Source organism: Procambarus clarkii, chromosome 28 (assembly GCF_040958095.1).
Source record: "Procambarus clarkii isolate CNS0578487 chromosome 28, FALCON_Pclarkii_2.0, whole genome shotgun sequence".
NCBI lineage: Eukaryota > Metazoa > Arthropoda > Malacostraca > Decapoda > Cambaridae > Procambarus > Procambarus clarkii.
The window spans coordinates 10,637,813-10,662,160 of NC_091177.1; the positions used below are offsets into that span (position 1 = coordinate 10,637,813).

Sequence of the window (24,348 nt, forward strand, 5' to 3'; positions counted from 1 at the left end):
AGAGAGAGAGAGAGAGAGAGAGAGAGAGAGAGAGAGAGAGAGAGAGAGAGAGAGAGAGAGAGAGAAACAGAGACAGAGACAGAGAGAGAGAGAGAGAGAGAGAGAGAGAGAGAGAGAGAGAGAGAGAGAGAGAGAGAGAGAGAGAGAGAGAGAGAGAAACAGAGACATAGAGAGAGAGAGAGAAACAGAGACATAGAGAGAGAGAGAGAAACAGAGAGAGAGAGAGACAGAGAGAGACAGAGAGAGACAGAGACAGAGAGAGACAGAGACAGAGAGAGAGTCAGAGGGAGACAGAGAGAGACAGAGAGACAGAGAGAGAGATAGAGACACAGAGACAGAGTTCCTAAGTTTAATATGTATAGAGGGAGGGTAGCTGAAAGGCTCCGCCCACCTCCACTCCCACACCATGAGGCCCCGCCCCGCTTGATGACGTCACTGAGCAACATAGGTGGACCGCTGCAGCTGCTCGTCCAGTCACGGCCGCTGGAAAATGTTTGGGGCGAGGATTGTCAGCAAGGGTGGGGACTCTTCCCCGCCACCTGGGGCAGTACGGTGTGTTGTTCAACTAGGCATAGCCCGATGGCCATCTGTGAACTGAACACTAGTGATAATCAGCAGATAATCACTTCTGATTATCGTATTGATATCGGCTAGGATACTTGATTTTTTGTATTATGTGAGGTGAATGTCCAGGTGTACTAGCTAGGACAGGTGACCAATCTTCTAGTAGCTAGGACAGATGTTCCCATTAGTACTAGCCTGGTTCATAGCCAAAGACTATTTCTTTTATATATTTATCAGCATATGGGACCACTCATATACTAGACAGTGATAATGATCACAATAACTGCTGACTGACACTCAGTCGACGGTACACATAGAGTCTCCAGGCTTCGAGTCCTCCTGTTGGCACACGGAGCCTCGGCTCAACCTGCACACTACCGTATTGATCAGCGTCTATTAAGCTTTCGATTCACTGTAATTCACTGATTCACTCGTGGTCCTCTGACTTCTACTTTTTCTGATATGAATCACAACTATGATCCACTCCTGGCTTGCTTCACCTATACCGAAGACCAACATTATCTACCTGGCTCTTTTCATTGTTTACAATGATGACTCGGAGTTTACAATGATGTCTGCCTCACAGGCAGCCGGTTATGCATTCTCATGATCATATCAGAGAGACTTATATAATGCACCTACAGCTATTGAAGCCATTTGGTATGTTGATGGTGCATATTGATGGAAACATATTTATGGCACGATTGGGACTGATCGCCTATATAACCTTTGACCTAAAACTGGCGGTTGTTGCTTTAACCTCTGGTTCATGTCTTTGCTGCCTTATATGGCTGAAATTGAGTTTCTATTCTGATCTATATGTATATTATTTCCCCAAGTCCAGATCTACTCAGACATTTCAAAATTATTGGTATAATTGAATTTTCTTAATTATTGTCATAATTAGTCATAATAATTGATGACCATTGGATACACATCATGAAGTTACTGAATTCTCCAGATAATGATCAAGGTAGTGAAGCTGATCTATTCTTAATTTGTAATCATCTGAAGGACGGACGTCAGGTGTTTAATCTCTCCTGAAGCCTTGATACACCATTACACACATCATTCATTTTTAAGTGGCATTAACTTTCTTTTAAGTTGATATTTGTGGCAATGTTTCAAGTGGTCAGCGACCAGAAAACGTCTTAAAAAGACTTTATTCTATTTTGGTGAATTGATGATTCGCTTCAAACAAATGAATTAAATTTATGAATTATTTCTTCTGGTTTAAGTGTAGCCATTAAGGCGGGCAGGAGATCGCAATGAGTGCGCGAATGGACTCATAACATTGCTCTTAATTTCCTATATATATACATAATTTATCTCACCAAGGTCAGGATTTCTCTGGCCTCATATATCGTTACCAAACCTACAGAGATTTTGATAGTTATTCATCAGCTATACAGTTTCCGCTATCAAAGCCACAATTTTATCACCACCATATCACCAACACAGTGTCCACCAACAACACTACAGGTGCAACCACCAAAAGATATGCTGGTTAGTGTTCCCTAAAAAAATATAATGTGCAAAACAAGGCCCCTGGGAAGGAACAAATAAAGTTTTCGGCTTGAAAACTCCGAAGGAAAGAATGATAAAAAAATGGAATTAAGACATCAGCGGCAGATGTAACATTAAAGTCAGTTGACAACAGGTAATGTATCACGCACTCTGCCACTCATGCTCTGCACTCATAAATGTGCACTCTGAGGCAACGCATGTGAGACTCTTGTGAGCATTGGGATCCTCATAAGAGAGGACGGGGAAGCAAAGGAGTGTGGCCACTTAAAAGATTCTGAAGGGTAAACTTGCTGGACTCCATTAAGGAAATGGATCCTTCCAGCGCGGTGTTCCGAGGCTCGAACACATGTCGAAACATGTGTTTAACCATGCCGAAACATGCATAAAGCAAGCGAGGTTCCTAAAGTGTGGAATTCCTTTGCTTAAATAATAACAAACAATGCACTACTGTCGCGTACGTGTAAGAGGACGCTCTCTGCTAAAACATTTTTGTCCAATTTATTTGAGTTCGTAATTTAACAAACTCTGAAACTTGCCGTTCAAAAGTACAATGCGTATAGATCGTCAAAATGGTTCTAAACTAAATATTTCAAGCGTGAATATAGAATACAATTATTTATTGTAGCTGACATCAGTGAGCAAAGATTTTTCATCATATTTTTCTTTGTGACTTTTATATAGATATCCAAGAGGCGGTACCCGGCGGTGTCCGGGTCTGGCTACTGTCTGTCTGTCTGCCTATCTTCCTCCCTAACTATAGCCCCCTTTGCTCTCTCTCTCTCTCTCTCTCTCTCTCTCTCTCTCTCTCTCTCTCTCTCTCTCTCTCTCTCTCTCTCTCTCTCTCTCTCTCTCTCTCTCTCTTTATCTTTCTCTCACCAATATGTATCACGTGTCACTATGTATACGCATCTCTCTCAGAGACACAGGACCTGGACACATAATCGCGACTGACTTGAGAGCTCGAAAGAAGTTAGATGAGTAGAATTTTTTTACAATTATGTATGCATAACTCTGTATTGTTTTACTAAACAGTAAGAAAAATTGATTTTAAAATTGTCTGTAGAATGTTTTGATAGTCCTGTCAGTCTGAGATTCGCCAGGAGGGTCACATAGGGGGGTCCCTTTGGCATCGTGTCATGCTGTACTCGTTTGACTGGTACCAACTCCGACCCGACCATGATGGGCACGTTCCCAACACCAGTTACTGGGAACAATTGGGTAAGACTAACCTTCAACCTCGAACGGACATGGAAAGAGACATTTTGATTTACAGTAATGTACTGTTTATATATGTCTAATTATTGAACTTGAGAACATTTAAACATTTCTAAAAAAAACTGTTGGTTGAACACGGGCGGTGAGAGCATGATGAACACAGGTGATGAAAGCATGAACAACATGGTTAATGAGTGTATGAAGAACATGGTTGGTGAGAGCATGAAGAACATGGGCGGTGAGATCATGCTGAAAACGGGGATTGAGAACATGTAGAACACGGGAGGTGAAACCATGAAAAACATGCGCGATGGGCGAATGAACAACAAATAATTTGAGCAAAGGTAAAACACTGGACAGTCGAGCATACTATGAGCCTCGACCTTGACCACTGCACAGAGCCCACTACGAGCCTCGACCTTGACCACTGCACAGAGCACACTACGAGCCTCGACCTTGACCACTGCACAGAGCACAAAATGCCAACACCAATAAAACAACAGGATTATGTCTAACTTATTTAAAGACCTGATTTATTCATCGATTTCTTGTATTTTCACTCAATGCGACGTTGAACATTTCTTTCATAAATGAACAATACAATATAATTCTGACCTTTCCTGATGCTCATAGTCTCTTTGTCTCTGGTCGAGGTGTATCCCAGTGTGTTCCACACTCACATTAACGCACTTTTTATGCCAGGTTTTGTAGGCACGTTTATTACAATTACCTCTCACACAGTCGCTCTCACACAGGCTATATCACACAGGCTCTCACACAGTCGCTCTCACACAGGCTATATCACACAGACACGCTGCAGTTCTCCAACACAGCCAAGCCATGGGTTCCCTCACAACAGCAAGCCATGGCTCTTTCATAGAGGAAAGATACGGTTCCCTCAAACTGGAAAGCCAGGGGCTGTTTCTCACAGGTAAGCCAGGATTTTCTCTCTCACATAGGCAAGCCGTGGCTCTGTTACAGGTTATCCAGAAGCTCTCTCACACAATCAAGCAATGGGTCTCTCACACAATCAAGCAATGGGTCTCTCACACAATCAAGCAATGGGTCTCTCACACAATCAAGCAAGGGGTCTCTCACACAATCAAGCAATGGGTCTCTCACACAATCAAGCAATGGGTCTCTCACAGACAAGCCTTGGCACTTCCACACAAACCATGGAGATACCATGGTCCATTCACATGGAAAACCCGAGGTCCTCACGGAAACAACCATTTCAGAGCCTTTTGTGAATAAAAAGCATACATCACAATAGAAAGAATATAATTTCTTTGGAAAATAATATAACACAATATATAATTACACTTAAGGATTCCTACCCGGGAATCGAACACGGGATCCTTGATTCGCTCATATAGCTACGAGACCCGTTTAAAATGAGCTGAGGTACGATGTTCGATATTGTTTAAAGTGATACAGAGCATATATAGCTGAAAATAAACATGGTAGAAATATATATACAGTAACATAAATGGCTGATGAATCCCCAGCCTGCGTGTTTTAAAAATTGATTTACGACCCAATTCTTTGATAATAGATTAGCGTATAAAATTTATCTTTCTCCGAGGGACACTACAACTTCAATTCATTGAATTCATTGGTTTTTTTATATTCACCTTTTTCAGTACTGAAAATGTCAACTTTAAAGGTATTCTATAATATAGTTTTCAATGTTTTATCTGTCTATTCTTATACAGCCACCTGTGGCAAGCACCCGCCGTCGCTTCACTGTGCTTCACCTTATTGTCACCCGTCACACAACGCCTGTCACACGACACCGTCACGCCGCACTTGTCACACCGCACCCGTCACATGACGCCCGTCCCACTCACATGTGAATGAGACACTGTCACTCCTACAGACTGACGAAACACTGTCTTGCATTCGTCCTTAAGAGTGAATGATCTTCAATTAAACTACTGATTACTCTTTTACATAATGCTGCCTCTACTAGAGGCAATGCTGCATCATTGTAATGATGCAACTCTACTACACCTTTGTTCCTGGATGACACGTAAGTCATGTGGGAAACATCAATGGCACGCTGAGAAAAGAATAAAACCAATTTCCAACACCTTCACAGGTATTCGATGTGAATCTAAAAGTATAATCCTCGTCAGTGATAGCTTTTATAGATTTTTAAATCGGCTTTCTCATCAATTAATATGGTGGAAGTGTGGTCAGGCGTTCACTCGCCTATTTAAGAATAATAGTGAAAATAAGCAATATCAGATACCATCAGCTTCGGGATATCATGAAATATTATCATCCTCATGCATGCTAGCTTCTACAAAAGTCCACGAAACATGTTTAATGTAGAGGATAAGCATTCACGACAAATTTTTGTCTTCACTAAAAATGCAAACACCAGTATTACTTTCGATTAGCATAGAATTAAAAATATGTATACATATGTTCGTAAAAAATAAGCATCCAAATAACGAAATAATATTGGACTCTAAGATACAACAAATATTGTGCTTCACGTGCATAAAAAATGTAAAGTCTGTCTGGACGTACATAACACCACATACAATAAAGTTTGTCTGGACGTACATAACACCACATACAATATAGTCTGTCTGGACGTACATAACACCACATACAATATAGTCTGTCTGGACGTACATAACACCACATACAATAAAATCTGTCTAGACCTACATACCACCACATGCTATAGAGATAAACGAACAAGACACCTCTACACCCTCAGATAGACCAGATAACTTCATACACAAAGACGAACCAAACGCTATCACGCCCACAGACAGACTAAGCTACATTAACAAATGGATGAACCAGACCTAAAGTGTACCTTGGACAACCCTGGAATGACATACAAAAATTAGCGTTACATTTTAGTGTTGAATTCAATTATGCAGATGGACATTTGAAACTTAAATGAGAGCACAGTGCGTGAAGGAGCGGGAGGCGGTGGTGAGAGGCCGCATAGTGGTGCGGCCTCTCTGGTTGTTGTGGTATGCAACAACACAAGCCACAACTGGCTTGTGGCTTCCACCACAAGTTCTGCCACCGGAATGAACGCAATAGAGGACAAGGCGAAGTGGGAAAAGACCGACTTAGAAAAAGAGTTCTTCTAAATCGACTCAGGTGGAGGGCGGTGGTTGCTAATAATTTTAGAAAAACTTTAGTGCAAAAAAGACCAGAATGACAGCATTAAATTTGGAATGATAAGAAATGTTTCTGGAAGACCACTTTAGACAGGTGATATCTGCAGGAAGCCTCAGGTGGGGAACAGTAGATCCCCCTAGGTAGAGTGGAGGGAGCATGTAGGCTCCAGCAATAGGTGTTGCCTGTAGGACGGAGACCAGCTCAAGCAGTGGTGGCAGGAGACCAACTCAAGCAGTGGTGGCAGGAGACCAGCTCAAGCAGTGGTGGCAGGAGACCAGCTCAAGCAGTGGTGGCAGGAGACCAGCTCAAGCAGTGGTGGCAGGAGACCAGCTCAAGCAGTGGTGGCAGGAGACCAGCTCAAGCAGTGGTGGCAGGAGACCAGCTCAAGCAGTGGTGGCAGGAGACCAGCTCAAGCAGTGGTGGCAGGAGACCAGCTCAAGCAGTGGTGGCAGGAGACCAGCTCAAGCAGTGGTGGCAGGAGACCAGCTCAAGCAGTGGTGGCAGGAGACCAGCTCAAGCAGTGGTGGCAGGAGACCAGCTCAAGCAGTGGTGGCAGGAGACCAGCTAAACACTGCTACTACCACCATTTGTCATGACTTGACGTGAAATTAATCTAAATAAAACTTAATGGCAGGATTTAAGCAGAAATGTTTCTAATGTCTCAGTGGAAATTAATTGTTTTATTTAAATTAATGCCAGTGTAAAACACACAGACACACACACACGCACACACACGCACACACACGCACACACACACACACACACACACACACACACACACACACACACACACACACTCACACACACACACACAAACACACACACACACACACACACTCACACACTCACACACACACACACACACACACACGCACACACACACACAACACACACACACACACACACACACTCACACACACGCACACACACACACACACACTCACACACACACACACACTCACACACACACACACACACAAACACACACACACGCACACACACGCACACACACGCGCTCACACCTGAAATGCACCTCATGACACTAGAAGACAGAAGAGTAAGGGGAGACATGATCACTACCTACAAAATTCTCAGAGGAATTGACAAGGTAGATAATCTGTTTAACACGGGTGGTACGCGAACAAGAGGACACAGGTGGAAACTGAGTGCCCACATGAGCCACAGGGGCGTTAGAAAGAACTTTTTCAGTGTCAGAGTAGTTAACAGAAGGAATGCATTAGGCAGTGACGTGGTGGAGGCTGTTCCTGATTATATGGTCATATATCCCAGTCAGTCATATATCCGTTACAACCACGTTGGTACTCCACATTGTGCACAATCTTCTCTCACTTACCTAGAACGACTATATCCCTTATTTACACGAAACGACCCACTCTCTCACCCAGGACGACTCTCTCCCTCATCCAAACACGACGTTTCCTTCCAGTATCTCCCTCTACTCCTTTGCATGGTTGGACCATCATAACTTGGCTCAGTATAATGCAGAGATTTTTTATATATTTATATATTCAAGAGTTCTTTATTCGTGTAAAGCCACTATCACGCGTAACTTTTTGGACCGGTCCTTAATCCTAATTTTCCCTGAAATATGACCCGACAAATCGTTTAACAACCTGGCATCCAATCACTGTTGTGTGAACAGAGACTACAGTTAAGGATTGGCGCCCAGTCAATCCTCCTAGGCTAGAATACGAACTCAGGCCAAAGCACTCGCAAAGCGCCGGACGAGTGCTTTACCACTGCGCCACGGGGACTGATAAATGGTCAATTAATAGAAAATGATAATAATTAATAGAAATAGATAATAATTAATAGTCATCACCATTTACCACTACCTACGGTGATGCCTTCGGTGTGTGCAAGAGATAAATTCATTTAGTAAATGTTACCGCCTCCGAGTGTGCTGAATAAACCACAGGCGACCATGTAGCTTACTAATAAAGAATGGAGGACAGTCATGTGGCTAACATTGCCTTCAGCCACCAGGGGAGTCAGGGGCCCTATGTCAAGGTCACTAACAGTCAGTCTTGGGGGCTTTAGGGCTGACAGGTGGCTGTAAGAACTCTTTAAGAGCATTTGCCTTCAAACTGTCAGGTAAATTTCCCATTTACAAGTTTTCACTTTACCGTAGGAGACGTTTTCAAATCATCTGAATTAATAATTTTTTAGCAGTGTTTAATGAAGACTCTCTTTAGCCGTATTGTGCCTCTGTGCACCTTATTTCTTCATTACACATATGCAAGTCTGTAACATATTGAGGAGTCAATTCTTTCGCATTTGACTACATCTTGAATACCTCTTGGAACATTTCGTGTTATTCCTCAAATACGTTTCTTGTATATTATGATGGTATGTCTCCAGTCCTCAATAGTTTTGTTTCATGGTTAATTTTGAATAAATTCTCGAATATTTTATCTGCATCTCGATTCAGACGCTCTCCTTCCTGTGTATCCTTGCCAATCTCTTCATCATTATTAAAGTAATAAAAATAATATGTAGAATATACCACGGGAGCACCGTGGACAGATAGCATGGATAGATAGCATCGATGACATAATTTAAGACAGCTTGTCCTGAGAATCTGGACAAATCCTCAGTCGAATATCTCTGGGTCATGCCAGCCATCTCCTCCTGGAGCTACTTGTTATACTTACTGATGGTTTAAACAAATCTTATGTGGTTTTTTGATCTCTTCTTGACCACCCATGCTCTCACTAAGCTCAATCAACCTTTCTTCCGAGAATAAGTTTCTAATTTCATTTATTTATATAGTAGTTATTTGTTTATAAATGTTCCCATTACTTTACCTTTAGGATATTTTAACGTTTGCGAAATGAACGGAGGATTTTCTCACAGCAGAATTTATGTGATCTTATCTTGATGGTTGTACATCTTAGGAACACAAAAAGGTAAGATTAGAGTTAACTACAGAAATACTCATGAGTAAGAGGAGTCTTCCTTGCAACATTGACAAGAATCGCCATAGAAAGTCACTTCATTTGTGGGTGGAAGATCAAAGGATTGATTAGTCTATGAAGGGTACCCTGGAAACACAAACCGAAACTGTCTCTATTTTCCGCTTGCTACAACTTGTAATAAAGTTGTTACATCTTGGCTTAACGGGTTTATGACGTATTAAAACGTTGTTACAACTTGCTATATTGGTTGTTATAACTGGTTAGGAGGTGTTAAAACTTGTTCGAACGTTGTACCAATATCATAGTTTAGGTGAGTGTTTGGCGGGAGACTGTTCCATGCCATCTAGCGACTTTTCCAGTGGTGCGCTGACGGAGAGATGGAGAATCTCATAGCAGCTAAACGCTGCTTCTTTGACAAGAAGATATAATTCCAATCGTCGGGACAGCAAGCCTGTACTTAGCTTTATCAAGAACCCCTAATGGTCAACTACTGACCTTCCCAAGATGCAACTCATAATGTTAGTCTAACTATCCCATTATTGCTAAGTAACAGACTCATCAGGAGAAAGGGATATTGTCCACAGCAGTTAAATGTTTTATAGTTTCAAAATGTGTCTAAACCACAGTGAATGAATTTGTGGGACTAATACCGGGGGATATAAAGTGTCTTTGTTCTGCTTTCACCCCCTGACGGCCACCTCCCTCACCCACATAACCCTCTCACCACCACCTCCCTGAACCCATATCCCTCCTCCCTGCCATCTCCCGCATCCACATTCCCCCTCCCTCACCCCTGCGGAAGGTTCATTCCAGTTTTTTTATTAGGTCAGTACATCCCCCCCCCTCCACCGTCTCTCTCCCTGGTTACTTCTGCCTCCCTCTTCTCGCTTCATTTACCCGCCCACCCTAAACCAGCCCATGCATGAAGCACAACAAAGAAGTGAGTAATACATGGCGTATAGCTCGTCACAGGGATGCCAAGGGCCGATTCACCAGATCAGGAGACCACTAGCCAAGAAAACCACTTACTCAACATTACAGAGTATTGCTAGGGTTATGGCTTATGCAGCAGACTTAATAACAGTGTGGGGAGGAGGGGGGAGGTCTTACGCAGACATAATGGATGTAATTGTTCTAACTGAACCTGGAAAGAGAAGACGCTCATGGTCCCCTCAGGCAACTGAGCATGTTATGGTAAACTGTTTGGCAATATTTGCTTAGCCGTCCCAGCAAGGGGAGCCAAATTAGTAAACAAATGAACCTAATTGCTAAACAGATTCATAAGTATTTTCCCTAAAGCTAACAACTTAATCTCAGTCTCCTTCAAACACTTAAACCGCAGGAACAGATCTAATTAGACCGAAATTGCTCACTTGGATTCCTTGAAAGTAGGAACTCAAGTGAGCACATTTTTTTCTAAAAGGACAACAAAGTAGGGGTCGATCAAAATAATTACTAGTAAAGGCACAATTGCACTTTGAGAGATGCTGCAACAACACACATACTGAGAGACACGCTTCCTCCAAGATCATCAGCAATCATATACTCCTCCCCAGGCGCCACAAGGGGTTGCACGAGTGTGTAACCTCACACTTGCAGGAAATGGCAAAGACAGTTCTTGAAGAAGCTGTCGAGGTCATACTGTCGGTGTTTAGTTAAATTATGCCCCCGATATTAATCTGGTTGGAGGACAAAGTTATGGATGTATATATAATGGCGGTATAAACTGAACTCAGTGGACTCATATAACTAAACAAGTTAGAGCCTATATGGCCTACTTGTATGGGTTAAGCAGGCGATTAGTCACAATAACGTGGCTGCATGAGTATCTTCTAAGAATCTGCATATAAAACCTAACTACTAATCTTGAGTGACTTAATCATATGCTAATGCATTGGGAGACAATGAACCCGTAAGGAGGGGGGTGGGGGATACGAAACATGGGAAATAAAACTAGTAGAGGTAAAAAAGAGAAACGTTTTGTCTCAACTTTTAAGTGAAAACACGAGAAGAACAGATGACCTTACAGATAAACCGAACCTAATGTATACACAAAACTAGGCATATAGAATATGCATTGAAATTGTCCTTATGAATGAGTGACCATTGTATACGGAAATTTGAACACAGGATATTAGTGAGAACTGTTATTAGAAGTGTGGAAAGGATGGGAGATGGAGACTAACATAAGGCAGAGAGGGTTACAAGAAATTCTGGGAATTCCTATTGAAAAACACCATGGAAAAACGATTCAAGGAGACATAGTCGTGTGAAATAAAGGATTATATAATAAGGAAATTGCAACGAATTAGAAAATAAATGTTTTCCTCCCGTGAGAACGCAGTGTCAGAGTAGTTAAAAAATGGAATGCATTAGGCAGTGAAGTGGTGGAGACAGACTTCATACACAGTTTCAATTGTGGATATGATAGTGCCCGGTAGGCTCAGGAATCTGTACACCAGTTGATTGACAGTTGAGAGTGGGACCAAAGAGTAAGAGCTCAACCACCCCAGGCAGCACAACTAGGTGAGTACAACTAGGTGAGTACAACTAGGTGAGTACACACACACACACATACACCTATATATCTCGAGAAGTTCAGGAATCTGTACACCAGTAGATTGACGGTTGAGAAGCGGGACCAAAAAGCCAAAGCTCAACCCCCCCGCAAGCACAACTAGGTAAATTTAACTAGGTAAGTACAGATTACTATTATTCACTTAACCATCAGTCTAAACAGAATTATGCAGATATTGTAAGTCTTCACAACAAGTACGGCTTCTCTGGAAGTCCAGTACAGCGTTCCCTCCGCTGTCTATGGCGCTCTGTACTGCTCTCCCGGCTCCCATACATGTAGTGGTCACGAGAAAGGAGGGTGTACAGGAGGGAGATGGAAACACTGATTTCTGGTGTACAAGGTAACAGATCAATGGCAACATTTATGACTAATGTACACTGTAACATGGTACATGGCAACACTGGTGTCTCGAGCACATGGTACATGGCAAACATTCTCACGTGTACGCTTCAATTTAAAGCTCAATTGGTACAAGTCCAACACTTTGAAAGTAAATAATACTTTTACATTTGATCTTGATCTACTTCAACAATTTCATCATTATCGTCACCTTCACCAAGCTGCGAAGCTGACTGCTGGGATACTGTATTCACTTTACTGTATACAGTAAGTATAAAGAAAACAGTAAATACTGTATACAGTAAATACTGCATACACTTAATAAATACACTGTATTTATTGTATACACCACGTTCCTAGTCTAATGTTCCTTACACTCTAATGTAAAATGCGAATTTTAAAAGAGTTATCGTGAACATAATTCAACAGTCATTGGGTTATTACCAAATCCTCATGAGATGTGTTTGCTTCAAATTTGGACATTGGATCATTTATTAGTCATTATATGAAATATATTTACATGAATATGAATGTTAAAGTAGGTGAGTCTGGATGTGATCGCTCTTGCCGTGTGGAGTTGCTGCTCCACACTGCTCTAAATCGTGGGTGGCGATGCCCCATTTGCAACCCAAACCATCCAAGAACTAAAATGACATTACAATATGCATTATACATATGTGAATGTGTTATGTAAAACGTCAAGACTACTCATCTCTTCCGGGATATTTCGACGTGTTCTCTTGATGATATTTTGATACTTGAAGACGTGGAGTGCGTGTGGTGCTTGGGAGGAGGAGTGGCAGTGTTTCTGAAGTAATGTATAAATATACCATCCGTAACTACGTCTTTGTCACTCATCTGTTCCGCAAGATCAGTGGACCAAGTGTTCCGTGATTTTGGTGGCCAGGAAATGCAGGACTGGCTTTTCTGGCCAATTGCTGTTAGTTGGGAATTATGGGATTTTTTACCCTTCAGTATATCCCTATAAGCGAACAACATCTTGTACTATTTCTGATTTCAATTTACTACTTTCGTTTGGAGTAAATTTTCATATGTGTCTGTTTTCTTTGTTTCCTTTCCCTTGCTTCTCTGAAATCTATATCGTTTACTTTCAAATAGTTTTCCTTGACATTCTCCTATGTTTCTATCTTCTGTTCAATAATTATCCTTATTATCAATACCTAATATATCTGTTTTCTTCAGCATCCAACTTCCACCTCAGTGTTCCCACATCTCTTATCTCGATCTTCCCTTCGGGAGGCTGACGTTCGCTCGGGGACTTCACATCCCCCTACTCTTGTGACCTTCTTCTTCTTCCCGCCTCTCCTACTTTACATTCTCCTTCTCCTATGTTGTCTCTCACTTCGTCCTGCACCTCTGATGAAGGGAATAATCCCGAAAGCATTCTCAGATGAAAATATATTTTGAAGATATATATATATATATATATATATATATATATATATATATATATATATATATATATATATATATATATATATATATATATATATATACATATGTGTGTGAACAAGCCTGAACGGTCTCCAGGCATATATACAACTGAAAACTCACACCCCAGAAGTGACTCGAAACCATACTGCCAGAAGCAATGCATCTGATATATAGTATCCCTTAACCACTCGACCAACACGACCGGACAAAAGAGGATGGTATCCGAGGCTAATTCCCCATCCCCCCGCCGGCACTCTGTTGGTAATCTTGGGCATGGTATTTTATGGTTGGTCGAGTGGTTAGGGGATCCTGTACATCAGATGCATTGCTTCTGGCAGTATGGGTTCGAGTCACTTCTGGGGTGTGAGTTTTCAGTTATATATATATATATATATATATATATATATATATATATATATATATATATATATATATATATATATATATATATATGTTTCTGTTTTTTAAGTGTTTTATCTCATCACGAGGTTCTCGGGTGTGGTCATAGATAGTACTCGCTTCAGGTGAAGACCATTGCATCACCATTTGCCTCTGATCATTGGGCATTATGAATATGTTGAAAATAAATTAATCGTAAGGCATTTAGTATTATGGATATCGTTACTTATTGCTTCAGATTCACAATTTTCCTATGAATATTGCAATGTTATTTGGACCCTAGTTGGCAGTTTTTAAAATCTGTGTTGTGGTTATTGTCTCATTGATAGCAGAAAATAGGTCCGCTCTCATTTCCCACTTTAATGGCCCATTCATGTTCATAGATATGGTTTTTCAGAGTTTTTGCAGGTTGCTTTTCCATAGAGATTATTGGGACTTGTTTGAGTGTTCGTTTACTATGGTTATCATTCCTATTGTGTCAGGTTACCTGCTCCTATAACTTTCTCCTACGCTTAATGATCAAATATTAAAATCCCGAAATATCGACCTAGTTAGTCAACAGTGCCTAAATAGTACCTAAATTTAATAGTAGTCAACAGTGTCAACAGTTGACTCGCTAGTCAACAACGAGTCAACAGTGCCTGAGTAATCATTTTTAAACAGTGGCATATTATTTAGTGTAATACTGCTGGTAATAGAGAATCGATTATACCTCATTGTTTCATATTGATTGGGAACTCTTAGTAGAAACATGTCGTGAAATTACAAGTGATTTCCTCATGATTGCTACACCCGTTTGAGGGATAGCTTACGGTTAACTGATAGCAAATCATATCTCACAAACATTGATTGAATTCTATGATCAGATTACAGAGTTCAAATAATATTCACTCACTTTTAAATACGACCAAAACACCACAATTTAGTAATTTTTAACAACCCAAATAAGACTTTAATAAGACTTTACTGGTTCACTGAATATTAAGATTTGGTCATATGACCACACAATACCTGCTACTTTCAAAATAATTTTAGCTCTGTACTCGAATTCTAAATTTCGTTAAATCCACTAAATCGGTATTTATTCCACTCTCACTTATGCTTATCTCCAGATATTTTTCTCCACACAACAGCCACAACAAGAGTTGATACATATGAAGATATCAAAATTCCAGCTTAAGTGTAGGCAACACCTTCTTCACAAAATATTGGTAAAACAGATCTTGACATGTGATTCATGTCATGAGCCGTATATATGAAATGTCTCGCAAAGGTTTATGTATTATGGTGTAGGCATGTGAAAATATGCATGTGCAAAAATTCCATTCAGATACAAATTTGTGCAAGGATACAAGGTGGATCGAAACCACACTCCAGAAGATGAGGAGACGACGACATTTCGGTCCATCCTGGACCATTATCAAGTCGATTGTGATAATGATAATCGACATGATATTGATCCAAGACGGAGCGAAACGTCGTCGCCTCCTCGTCTTCTGGTGTGTAGTTCATTCTTCATATCTTCAGCCACGTTATTGTGACTCATCGTCTGCAAGGTGGATCCATCAATAAGAATGTTAGCAACTGTGCTAACACCGGTGTTAGCGACAGTATTAGAGTGTTAGCGGCGGTGCTAGTGACTTCAGCAGACTCTGGTAGCATCCGTCGAGCCGACATGCCAACAGACTACACATTCTATGGACTCTCTCTAGGGTAAACATTTCAGACACGAGTCGTAGTGTTGATATATTGGTGCAAACGAACTGCGACTTCTCTGATACAATTTCACGTCGATAGTTAATCAGGTATAACGACCTAAAAATACATTAATGACGAGCCAATCGTTAGCACATAACGAAACTGTCTGTTGCAGGTGTTTCCTTGATAGAAAAGGTCATAAGAAAGGTCACACGGGGTGTGGGGGGGGGGAGAGAGAATAAAAAAGGCACCAAGTGTGGAGAACAGAAAATCGATAAAGCAGGGGGTGGAAAACAGGAACCAGAGGAATCACCTGATGTGGAGACCAGGAGATCGAGTCACCCGGGGTGGAGGCCAGGAGATCGAAACTTCCGGGAGGAGGAGACCAAATGACCAAAGAAGACACCTGAGGTAGAGACTAGAAGACCAGATTTTGCCTACACTATGCCACTATGCCTACAGGCCGGAATTATTTGTGTTTGTAGTACGTGGGGTGAGGCATTTACGTAGGTGCTTTTCGAACAGAGGACGTCAACGAAACACTGTTCGAGAAATGTTCGAACGTCATCAATGGTGAGCCCTATGTAAAGTGTTTTATATTAAAAAAACAAGGGTTTTGCAATTTGAATAACAAATATTTAGCAAATGTTTCAGAGAGAAGGCTTCAGTCATATATAACCTTGAATGAGCCACCCGTCCTCAGATTATGTTCATTCCGTGCAGCGGCCAACCCCAAAGCAGAACTCATCAATTTTAACATGCTGTTCATTTATTATAAGAATTTGAGTACTATGCATAGTTAGACATAAGATAGATTAGAGGTTTAAGTTCTGTTGGCAGTTATATGCATTTGAAGTACTTGAGTTAAGCATTTTTGGAGTTGCGATTCGAACCAAGGTCGTCATTGATACATTGTTCGAGACTTGTTCAGACGTTATCAGTTGTGAGTCGTGTGTAAACTGTGTGTCATTCATAAACAGGGGGATTTTACGACTGCATGTAAGGAACATTAAATGACTTGAATGTCGCAACACTCATGCAAGTGTAAACCAAATAGCAAACTATTTGTTGACTTAGCATTTATCGTAGGCAGGTAATATAATACTAGACGATATATAACAAAATACTTAAAACCATGAGTAACAGTATTTTATCTATACCCATAAGAGAGAATGTCTCTAAGTCCGTGTCATCCAAAGTTGAAGGCCTGACACCTGGGGCTGACCGCACCTAAATTTGCAGGTGGAATGGTCTGGGGTACAGAACGAACACAGGATGGTCGGAGGATGCCGTAAGCTAAATGAATTAAGAAATATGTAACTCTACCCGTATGTGCTATTTTCATGAAATCGATCAAAAGCCTGAAATGAAATCGGGACAGTGTTGTGCGTAGACTTCTTCATTTCGAAGCGATGAACTGAATAGTTTTTGAGACTCAAACAGTTTTTTCAGTACTGTTTAATCATTAATTTTCAAGGAAAAGGGAAAAAGGAGGAAGACGAATAGGGTGGGATCAAAGGGACGTGGATGTGTGAGGTCAAGGGGAAGATAGGTTGGAGTGGGGAAAAGGTGGAAAAAGGGGGGAAGAGACCCCGGTGCAGCCAGACACCCTTCTATATACAGTACTGTAAATAAATGGAAAAAAAATCTGCCTCTTCGAGGTTGAGGGGGAGAGAGGGGAGAAGGGGTAAATGGGAGAGACGAGAGGAATAAGAGAGAGAGAGAGAGGGGGGAGTGGAACTGGGAAGACGGGAAAAGACGGATAGAGAGGAAAAAAGAGGGAGAGGAAGAATGTGCAGAGGGGAAAAAAGAAGGGTGCAATAGGGGGTCGTGGGAGAGATACATACTATCCCAGGCACCGCCGGATACCCCTCCTAGTATCATAATGTAGTAGGTCTTTCGTGCATAACGACAACTCACTAATTCTCCTGACAGCCTCTTCTTACCTTCCCCTTATATGTCTCCCTAATCTGGCGAGCATGACAGTACGAGAGACGCTGTATAGCACCCTTTTAATAGTACCATGGAACAATAATACCATACTAAGCATTTAGACCTCCGCTGTGTCCATCGTCTGTAAGGGTCTTGTGTTTACGTTAATCGAAATTTAAATAAGAATTTGGTACAATGTTAACTTGTGTATGTTTCCTTTCATATACTGTATTCCCATGTTAGTTACTTGGTAATATTATATCGCACTTACATTTACATTATATTACTTGGTAATATTATATCGCACTTTACATTACATTATCGCACTTATGTAAATTACATAATTTATATTATGTAATTTACAGTCCGAAGACATATAAAAAACAAAACAAATCCAAAACAAATCAACGTAGGTAGGTGTGCTGTTGATTTGTTTACAGTCGAAGGAGTGTGCAGTCGATAGGTGTACTCTTGATAGATGTAACATTGATAGATGTATAGTCGACATGTGGTAAGTCGATAGGTGTACAGTCCATAGGTGTGATGTCTAATGCTAGCCAGAAGATGTCTCACGGATCACTTCAGTTTACTCAAGGGGGTCATCTTAGCGCTCTCGTGTGGTCACTTCAGCTTGCAGACTCGCGGTTCACCTAGGCACACTCGCTAGGTACACACCTCAGCACACTTGCGGGAATTGCGCCTCGCGCTCTGCTCGCTACAAGCAGCTTCGTCTGATATCAGTTTGGTAAAAGTAAGAGCAGTATTAGACCCACCCATAACTATTCCTCACACCGACTGCCGTAAATATCGGTATCTCATGAAACCTGCCATTATGATCCTTATGCCGTGTTGGTCCTAAGGCGTAGTCTCACGTGCCTCGTCACATGGACGAGAGGCATTAACTGCACAGTCTAATGATGCAAATGAAATAGTCTCATAGTGGGAAATATTCCTAAGTCACCCTGGCCAGAGGGAGCTTTAATGGGTTATGCTCATAAAGGAGAAGCTGGTGTTTGCTTGAGCACTTGCCAGAGTCTCTCTCTCGAGTCTTGGGAGAATGGTCGTACTGTGGCACCATGAGACTCAAGAGCTTTGGTAGGACTCTCCAGCATTGTCGGGACGAGTCGAGTGGTTGATTGAAAGCTTCAGCTGAACCGAAGTCAAGTGTTTTGCAAAATTCAAACTAAAATACAATAATTTTCTCTCTCGTGTGAGACAGAACAAAATATTGTTATTATGGGGCTGTTATCGCTAGGTTGGTCGTCAAGGTGAAACGGCCCCTCATAAACGTCTTGTGAAAGCTGCCTTACACATTGTTAGTAAAACCACTAAAATTGATTTTCTCACTGATGCATCACGTAATGGGATTCTTTGGAGTATTAGAAGGTTAATGATCGGTAAATAAATTTGAAAAATAGTTAAACCCTAGTAAGTTTGTTTGTAAACCAAATGTTTAGGAAAATTCCTCTTGTTATGCAACTTTGGGTTAGACTCTAATATATTATCACCTCTCCTCCTCCGCGAGCACACACAAAATGAATATATTTCGATACATCTGTCGAAAGGACTACGCCTTTTCTCAGTGTATATGCACGGTAGTGTAAGCTTCCTTCACTGGAAGCTTACTCTAGTTGTGGACTATGCTTTAGGTCGTAAGCTTTTGCTGTTACTTTAATATTCCTTCACAGTTGATAAGTGCTTTTGTGCTGGACCTAAAAATCTAACGAGCAATATCGGGACAGGGTTCGAATCCTGTTATCAGGTTCAGAGCTTCTTTCTGCAACTCATCTTAAGCCATAAGCAAATTAATCCTATTCTGAACCTATAGCAATGAATTTAAACCAATAATTATGTTTGGCTTCATTGAAAAACACTAAGAAGTCATTAGAAGATTTATAATTAGTAAATATTTCTTATGGTGTGAGTTGAAAAGGTGCAAGTGACCACTGAAGACTGATGTACACATTCCTTTCCTACAGGTACCATGATGGAGGCGAGCACTGTGCGGGACCCGGCGTTAGGGGGTGCCTGGTGAACCACAACCTGCACATGACCAATCATGTTCCTGCTACTGCTAGTAGCCTGCTGCTCCTCCTCTTACTGCAGAGCCAAAGGCCACATGCGAAATATCCTCAGGTGAAGCATTATTAACACTGGAAATCAATGACTTTACTGTGGCCAGCCGTGTGCAGAGTGTCAGTAGTCTTCAAGATGGTAGCCCGCCCCAACGCCCTCAGGGCCGTGCTTGTTCTGGTACTCCTCACGCCCCTAGCAGGTGAGGGTTTTTATTCTAGTGGTTAAGTGTTTTGTGCAAAGTAGGGGAGAACTTTGGCGTTCAAAGTTGATCGTTTTGCATTTAACAGGTGAAGATTTTGACTCAAACTGGTAATATATTTGGTTTGGGAAGAGAATGTTTAGTTCATGAGAAGTGAATGTTTATCCCCTGATAACGAATGTTTAGCCACTTGTAAGTAAATATTTTGTTCATATCAGATGAATTTATTACAGGCCTGCGAGTCGTTTGACTCTGGTAAGGTTTTGTTTCTCCACGAAAGAGTGCATTCTGCTTATTGAAATTTAGCACTTGAATATAGTTTCCGCCAGGAGACCGTCTGGCCACTGGCAAGTGAATGATATGTTTTGAGGTGTTTGGTCAGACGTCCACCCAGAAAAATGTTTTATCCTGGGAGATAAGAATGTTGCATTCATTGTGTTCTTGTGAGGTAGACTCTTGAGAGGTAGACTCTTGCGAGGTAGGCTCTTGAGAGGTAGATTCTTTTGAGGTAGGCTCTTGTGAGGTAGGCTCTTGTGTGGTAGACGCTTGTGAGGTAGGCTCTTGTGAGGTAACTGTGTGGCCTTGGAAAGTGAGTTTTTCGTTTCTTGTTTGCATCAGAGGCTCTTAGCAGGGGCTTGTTCGGGTAGTGGTGAATCTGCTTCTTGCAGACGTGTACTTGGTTATTTGAAACTTCAATATGCTATTGAGTTGTGTGGGTTTACATAATTAAAGGAATGGCTATGGCCCTTCTTCCTGGTAGAAGTTCCTGGTAAATTTCTGCTGAAAATGTGACGTTTCTGTTAGAGTGTTTGGAAAATTTCAGATGTTTGTGTTGGATCTGATAGTTTTACCAGCTGGATGGTTGGTATTGGACCCGGGATAGTGAAGGTTTACTTCCTGCCAGGTGAATAATTTATCAGGTGAATAAGTTTTGGTTATTGGTAAATGAGTTTGCAACACCTAGCTGGCAAGGTGTGGCCTCTGCCGCATAGGTATCTCCTGGTTGGTGCATGTTTGGCCACTAATAACTTGAGTCTTGTTAGCTAGTTAACTTACAAGGTAAGTTTGTGTTTGGCTCCTGACTACTAAGTATTTACTCAGTAGTATTTACTGGTGTGGAAACTGTATTTGTGTCCGAAATGATGAGTTTTTTTTCCACAAGTGCGTAACTGCTTGGCCATTCATGAGTACATAAAATCCTTATATATGCAAAATTAATACGAACACGAACTGGAAGAAGAATTCGAAAGCATGAATCTGTTTGGTAAACAAAAGAGTACTTAAGATGAGGTTAGAGAAAAACAAGTTTTGTGTTATTCCAAACTGACGGAAGCAAGCGCTTATTTTGATATTCCAAGCATTTACCCAGTATATTTTCCTTATCTAGTTTCCAGTCACCATGAATCTCCACCCTTCCCAGGCCGCCCCAGCGCCTACATCACCCATGTCTGGCCGCCCCAGCGCCTACATCACCCATGTCTGGCCGTCCCAGCGCCTACATTACCCATGTCTGGCTGCCCCAGCGCCTACATCACCCACGTCTGGCCGCCCCAGCGCCTACATCACCCATATTTGGCCGCTTTTGCGCGTACCTTAGTCCTTCCTGGGCGGCCTTGTCCATATATTACCCTTCCCTGTTCGACCTTGCCCTTAAACCATCCTTCCTTGGCTGGCCGTACCCCTTACAACAACACCCTTGCTCTCTTCCCCTGCACCACTACTCTCATTCTCACTACTACCACTACTTTCACTTTCTATCTCTGCCATCTCTACTCTCACTATCCTCTCCACACATCAGTTTATATTTGAAACTCCTTGTTCCCAATTCCTTTCTGTTCCGGGCACTTTTCCTCTTGAATATGCATTAACTACCTGGTATCTGCAACGTGTGAAGCACAAAACAAAGACTGAAAAAGTGCTGGGCTTAGCAACATGACTTGTGCCAGCACCATGCGGGTACAGGTACTAGGATACGTCAAGGGAATAAGATCTAAAAACCCTAGAGGTGAGATCTAGAGAGCTAGATCTAGAGAGCTAGATCATACAGAATTGATATGATTACAACATTCAATATACTGAGGGAAATTAGAAAAGGTGGGTAGTGACAGCCTAATTATCGTGAGATTTAGTAGGAGATAAATGGAAGCTGGAAACGCAAATGAATCAAAGAAATGTAAGGAAATACCCTGGACGGGTAGTTAACAATTCTTCCCTACATATTTCCAACAGATTGGGGTGAAGAATTAGCTCCCACAACCTGGTTAAGGGACCCAGAAAATTTCGCAACCCTCCATGAGAGAATTTAAAGTATCGAAGTGAAATGCCTCTGCTTCATTTCCATGAATATGTCTTCGCAAAGTACATACAGAATCGCCAGGACAGGTGCACTGCCCGTCGGCTTATGTGACCAAGCCTTCGGGTCAGCCAAGGTTTGGCAATCGATGTCGTGCAGCAGCTGAGGCCAAAAACAACGTCTGGAGGAGGTGCAAATGGCATCTTGCTGCTCACAATAGAATCCTTCTCACACGATCTTTTTGCTGAGTGAAAAATGTTTTAAAAAGTTGGCTATCTCTGGTGGTTGTCTTTGGTTAATGACCGGCAGGGATATTATTCTAAGCACACAAGCCAGCGAATAAACTGACTAGATATGACAGTAGTAATCAACAATCAAGATATGACTAACCTAATGGCAGATCATTTTGCTGACATGATGGCGGTTCCTGATCAGGCATCACAGCGTTCACAGTTTCTTCCAAGCACTTTTTCAAAGTCATCAGCAGTGATTATTAGATGGAAAGGCGGCCACAACCCTATACCACTCGACATAAATAATACATTGGCGCGGGATAAGGTCTTCTCGACACTGTTCTGCAGTTGTATGGACCTGGCGGGCCCGCTTCTTTCTCGTTTCCAGGAACGATAATCTCACAACAGATGAGGGCATTCGTTGATCATCATTATCAACCTTGAACCCAACAAAATTGATTTAGGAGAGTCATCGGTCACTGGATGACTCCAAGCCAACTGTGTTCTTTCAGCAGTCATGGCAGGCGCTCTTATCTGAGTGTGACTCTTATATCTGCTGGGTAAGCTTCAGGCACTTTGTATCTCGAGCTCCATTCTACTGTTAATTTGGGACTACCTTAAAGAACCTACTCTAAGCGTAGTCATTAATGGAGCATAATTTCATAGCTCAGAAATTTGTATAAAAAATTGGTATCAATATACCACACGGTAAAGTGCTTGCTCATTTTATAGGAATGTCTGCTATAGCCATCAACAACTTATCATTCCCTAAGAGGTAACCAGAGAGAAAGAGACAGAAAAAAGACACATTTAGAACCTTATATCATTGTAAAGAACCTTGCAAAGAATCATTTAGAATCTTGTATACCACGTATGTAAGACCAATCCTGGAACATGGGGCTTCAGCATGGAGTTCATACCTTATCAAGCACAAGATGAAGCTGGAGAAGGTTCAAAGGTTTGCTACTAGATAAGTCCCAGAAATAAGTTGCATGAATTATGAAGAAAGGCTGAGTGAATTGCACCTCATGTCGCATGAAGACACAAGCGTTCTGGGAGACATGATCACCACATACAAAAATTCTCCTTGGAATTGACAGGATAGATATGGACAATATTTAACACGGGTGGTACTCGCACAAGGGGACACATGTGAAAACAGAGAACCAAATGAGCCACAGAGACATTATAAATAATTTTTTCATAGACAGAATAGTTAATAAATGGAATGCGTTAAAAAGTGATGTGGTGGAGGGTGACTCCATACACAGTTACAAATGTAGATAAGACAGAGCTCAATAAGCTCAGGTCAGAATACCAGCAGACTGATAGCTCAGAGACAGGACCAGAGAGCCGAAGCTCACCGCCCGCAAACCCAACTAGGTGAATTCAACTAGGTGAGTACAACTAGGTGAGTACACAAACTCATAGTAAAACACACAGATAAAGATACAGAAACACCGAAAAAGACAGAGATAGAGAGAGAGAGAGAGAGAGAGAGAGAGAGAGAGAGAGAGAGAGAGAGAGAGAGAGACTGAGGGGAAGAAAGCCTAGGGTGGCTCCCAACAGCCACGCAACTTCTCCAAATAACTAAAGCTACAATTATTTTCCTGTTTTTACAGTGAGTCGCGTTTTCTATCTTGAGCGCTCCTTTTTTGAGCCCCTAAGCGCCGAAAACGATAAAAATAAGATAATACAATTTTTTGGCTCTGAGCTAAGAGTGTGGCAAAGGCTTTAGGTGTTGGGAA

The 24,348-nt window shown here is 41.6% G+C and overlaps 1 protein-coding gene and 1 long non-coding RNA gene across 2 annotated transcripts in view; one reads left to right on the forward strand and one right to left on the reverse strand.

Moving 5' to 3' along the window:
- LOC138369389 (uncharacterized) overlaps positions 1-24,348 on the reverse strand; it is a 387,359-nt gene that overhangs the window by 20,831 nt on the left and 342,180 nt on the right. The gene's annotated exons all lie outside the window — the stretch shown is intronic.
- Positions 1-24,348, forward strand: part of LOC123755072 (lachesin) — a 99,830-nt gene that overhangs the window by 15,808 nt on the left and 59,674 nt on the right. Inside the window, 1 exon segment of the mRNA XM_069332882.1 lies at positions 19,779-20,074. Coding sequence (XP_069188983.1) covers positions 19,963-20,074 — 112 coding nt within the window. The 5' untranslated portion in view covers positions 19,779-19,962.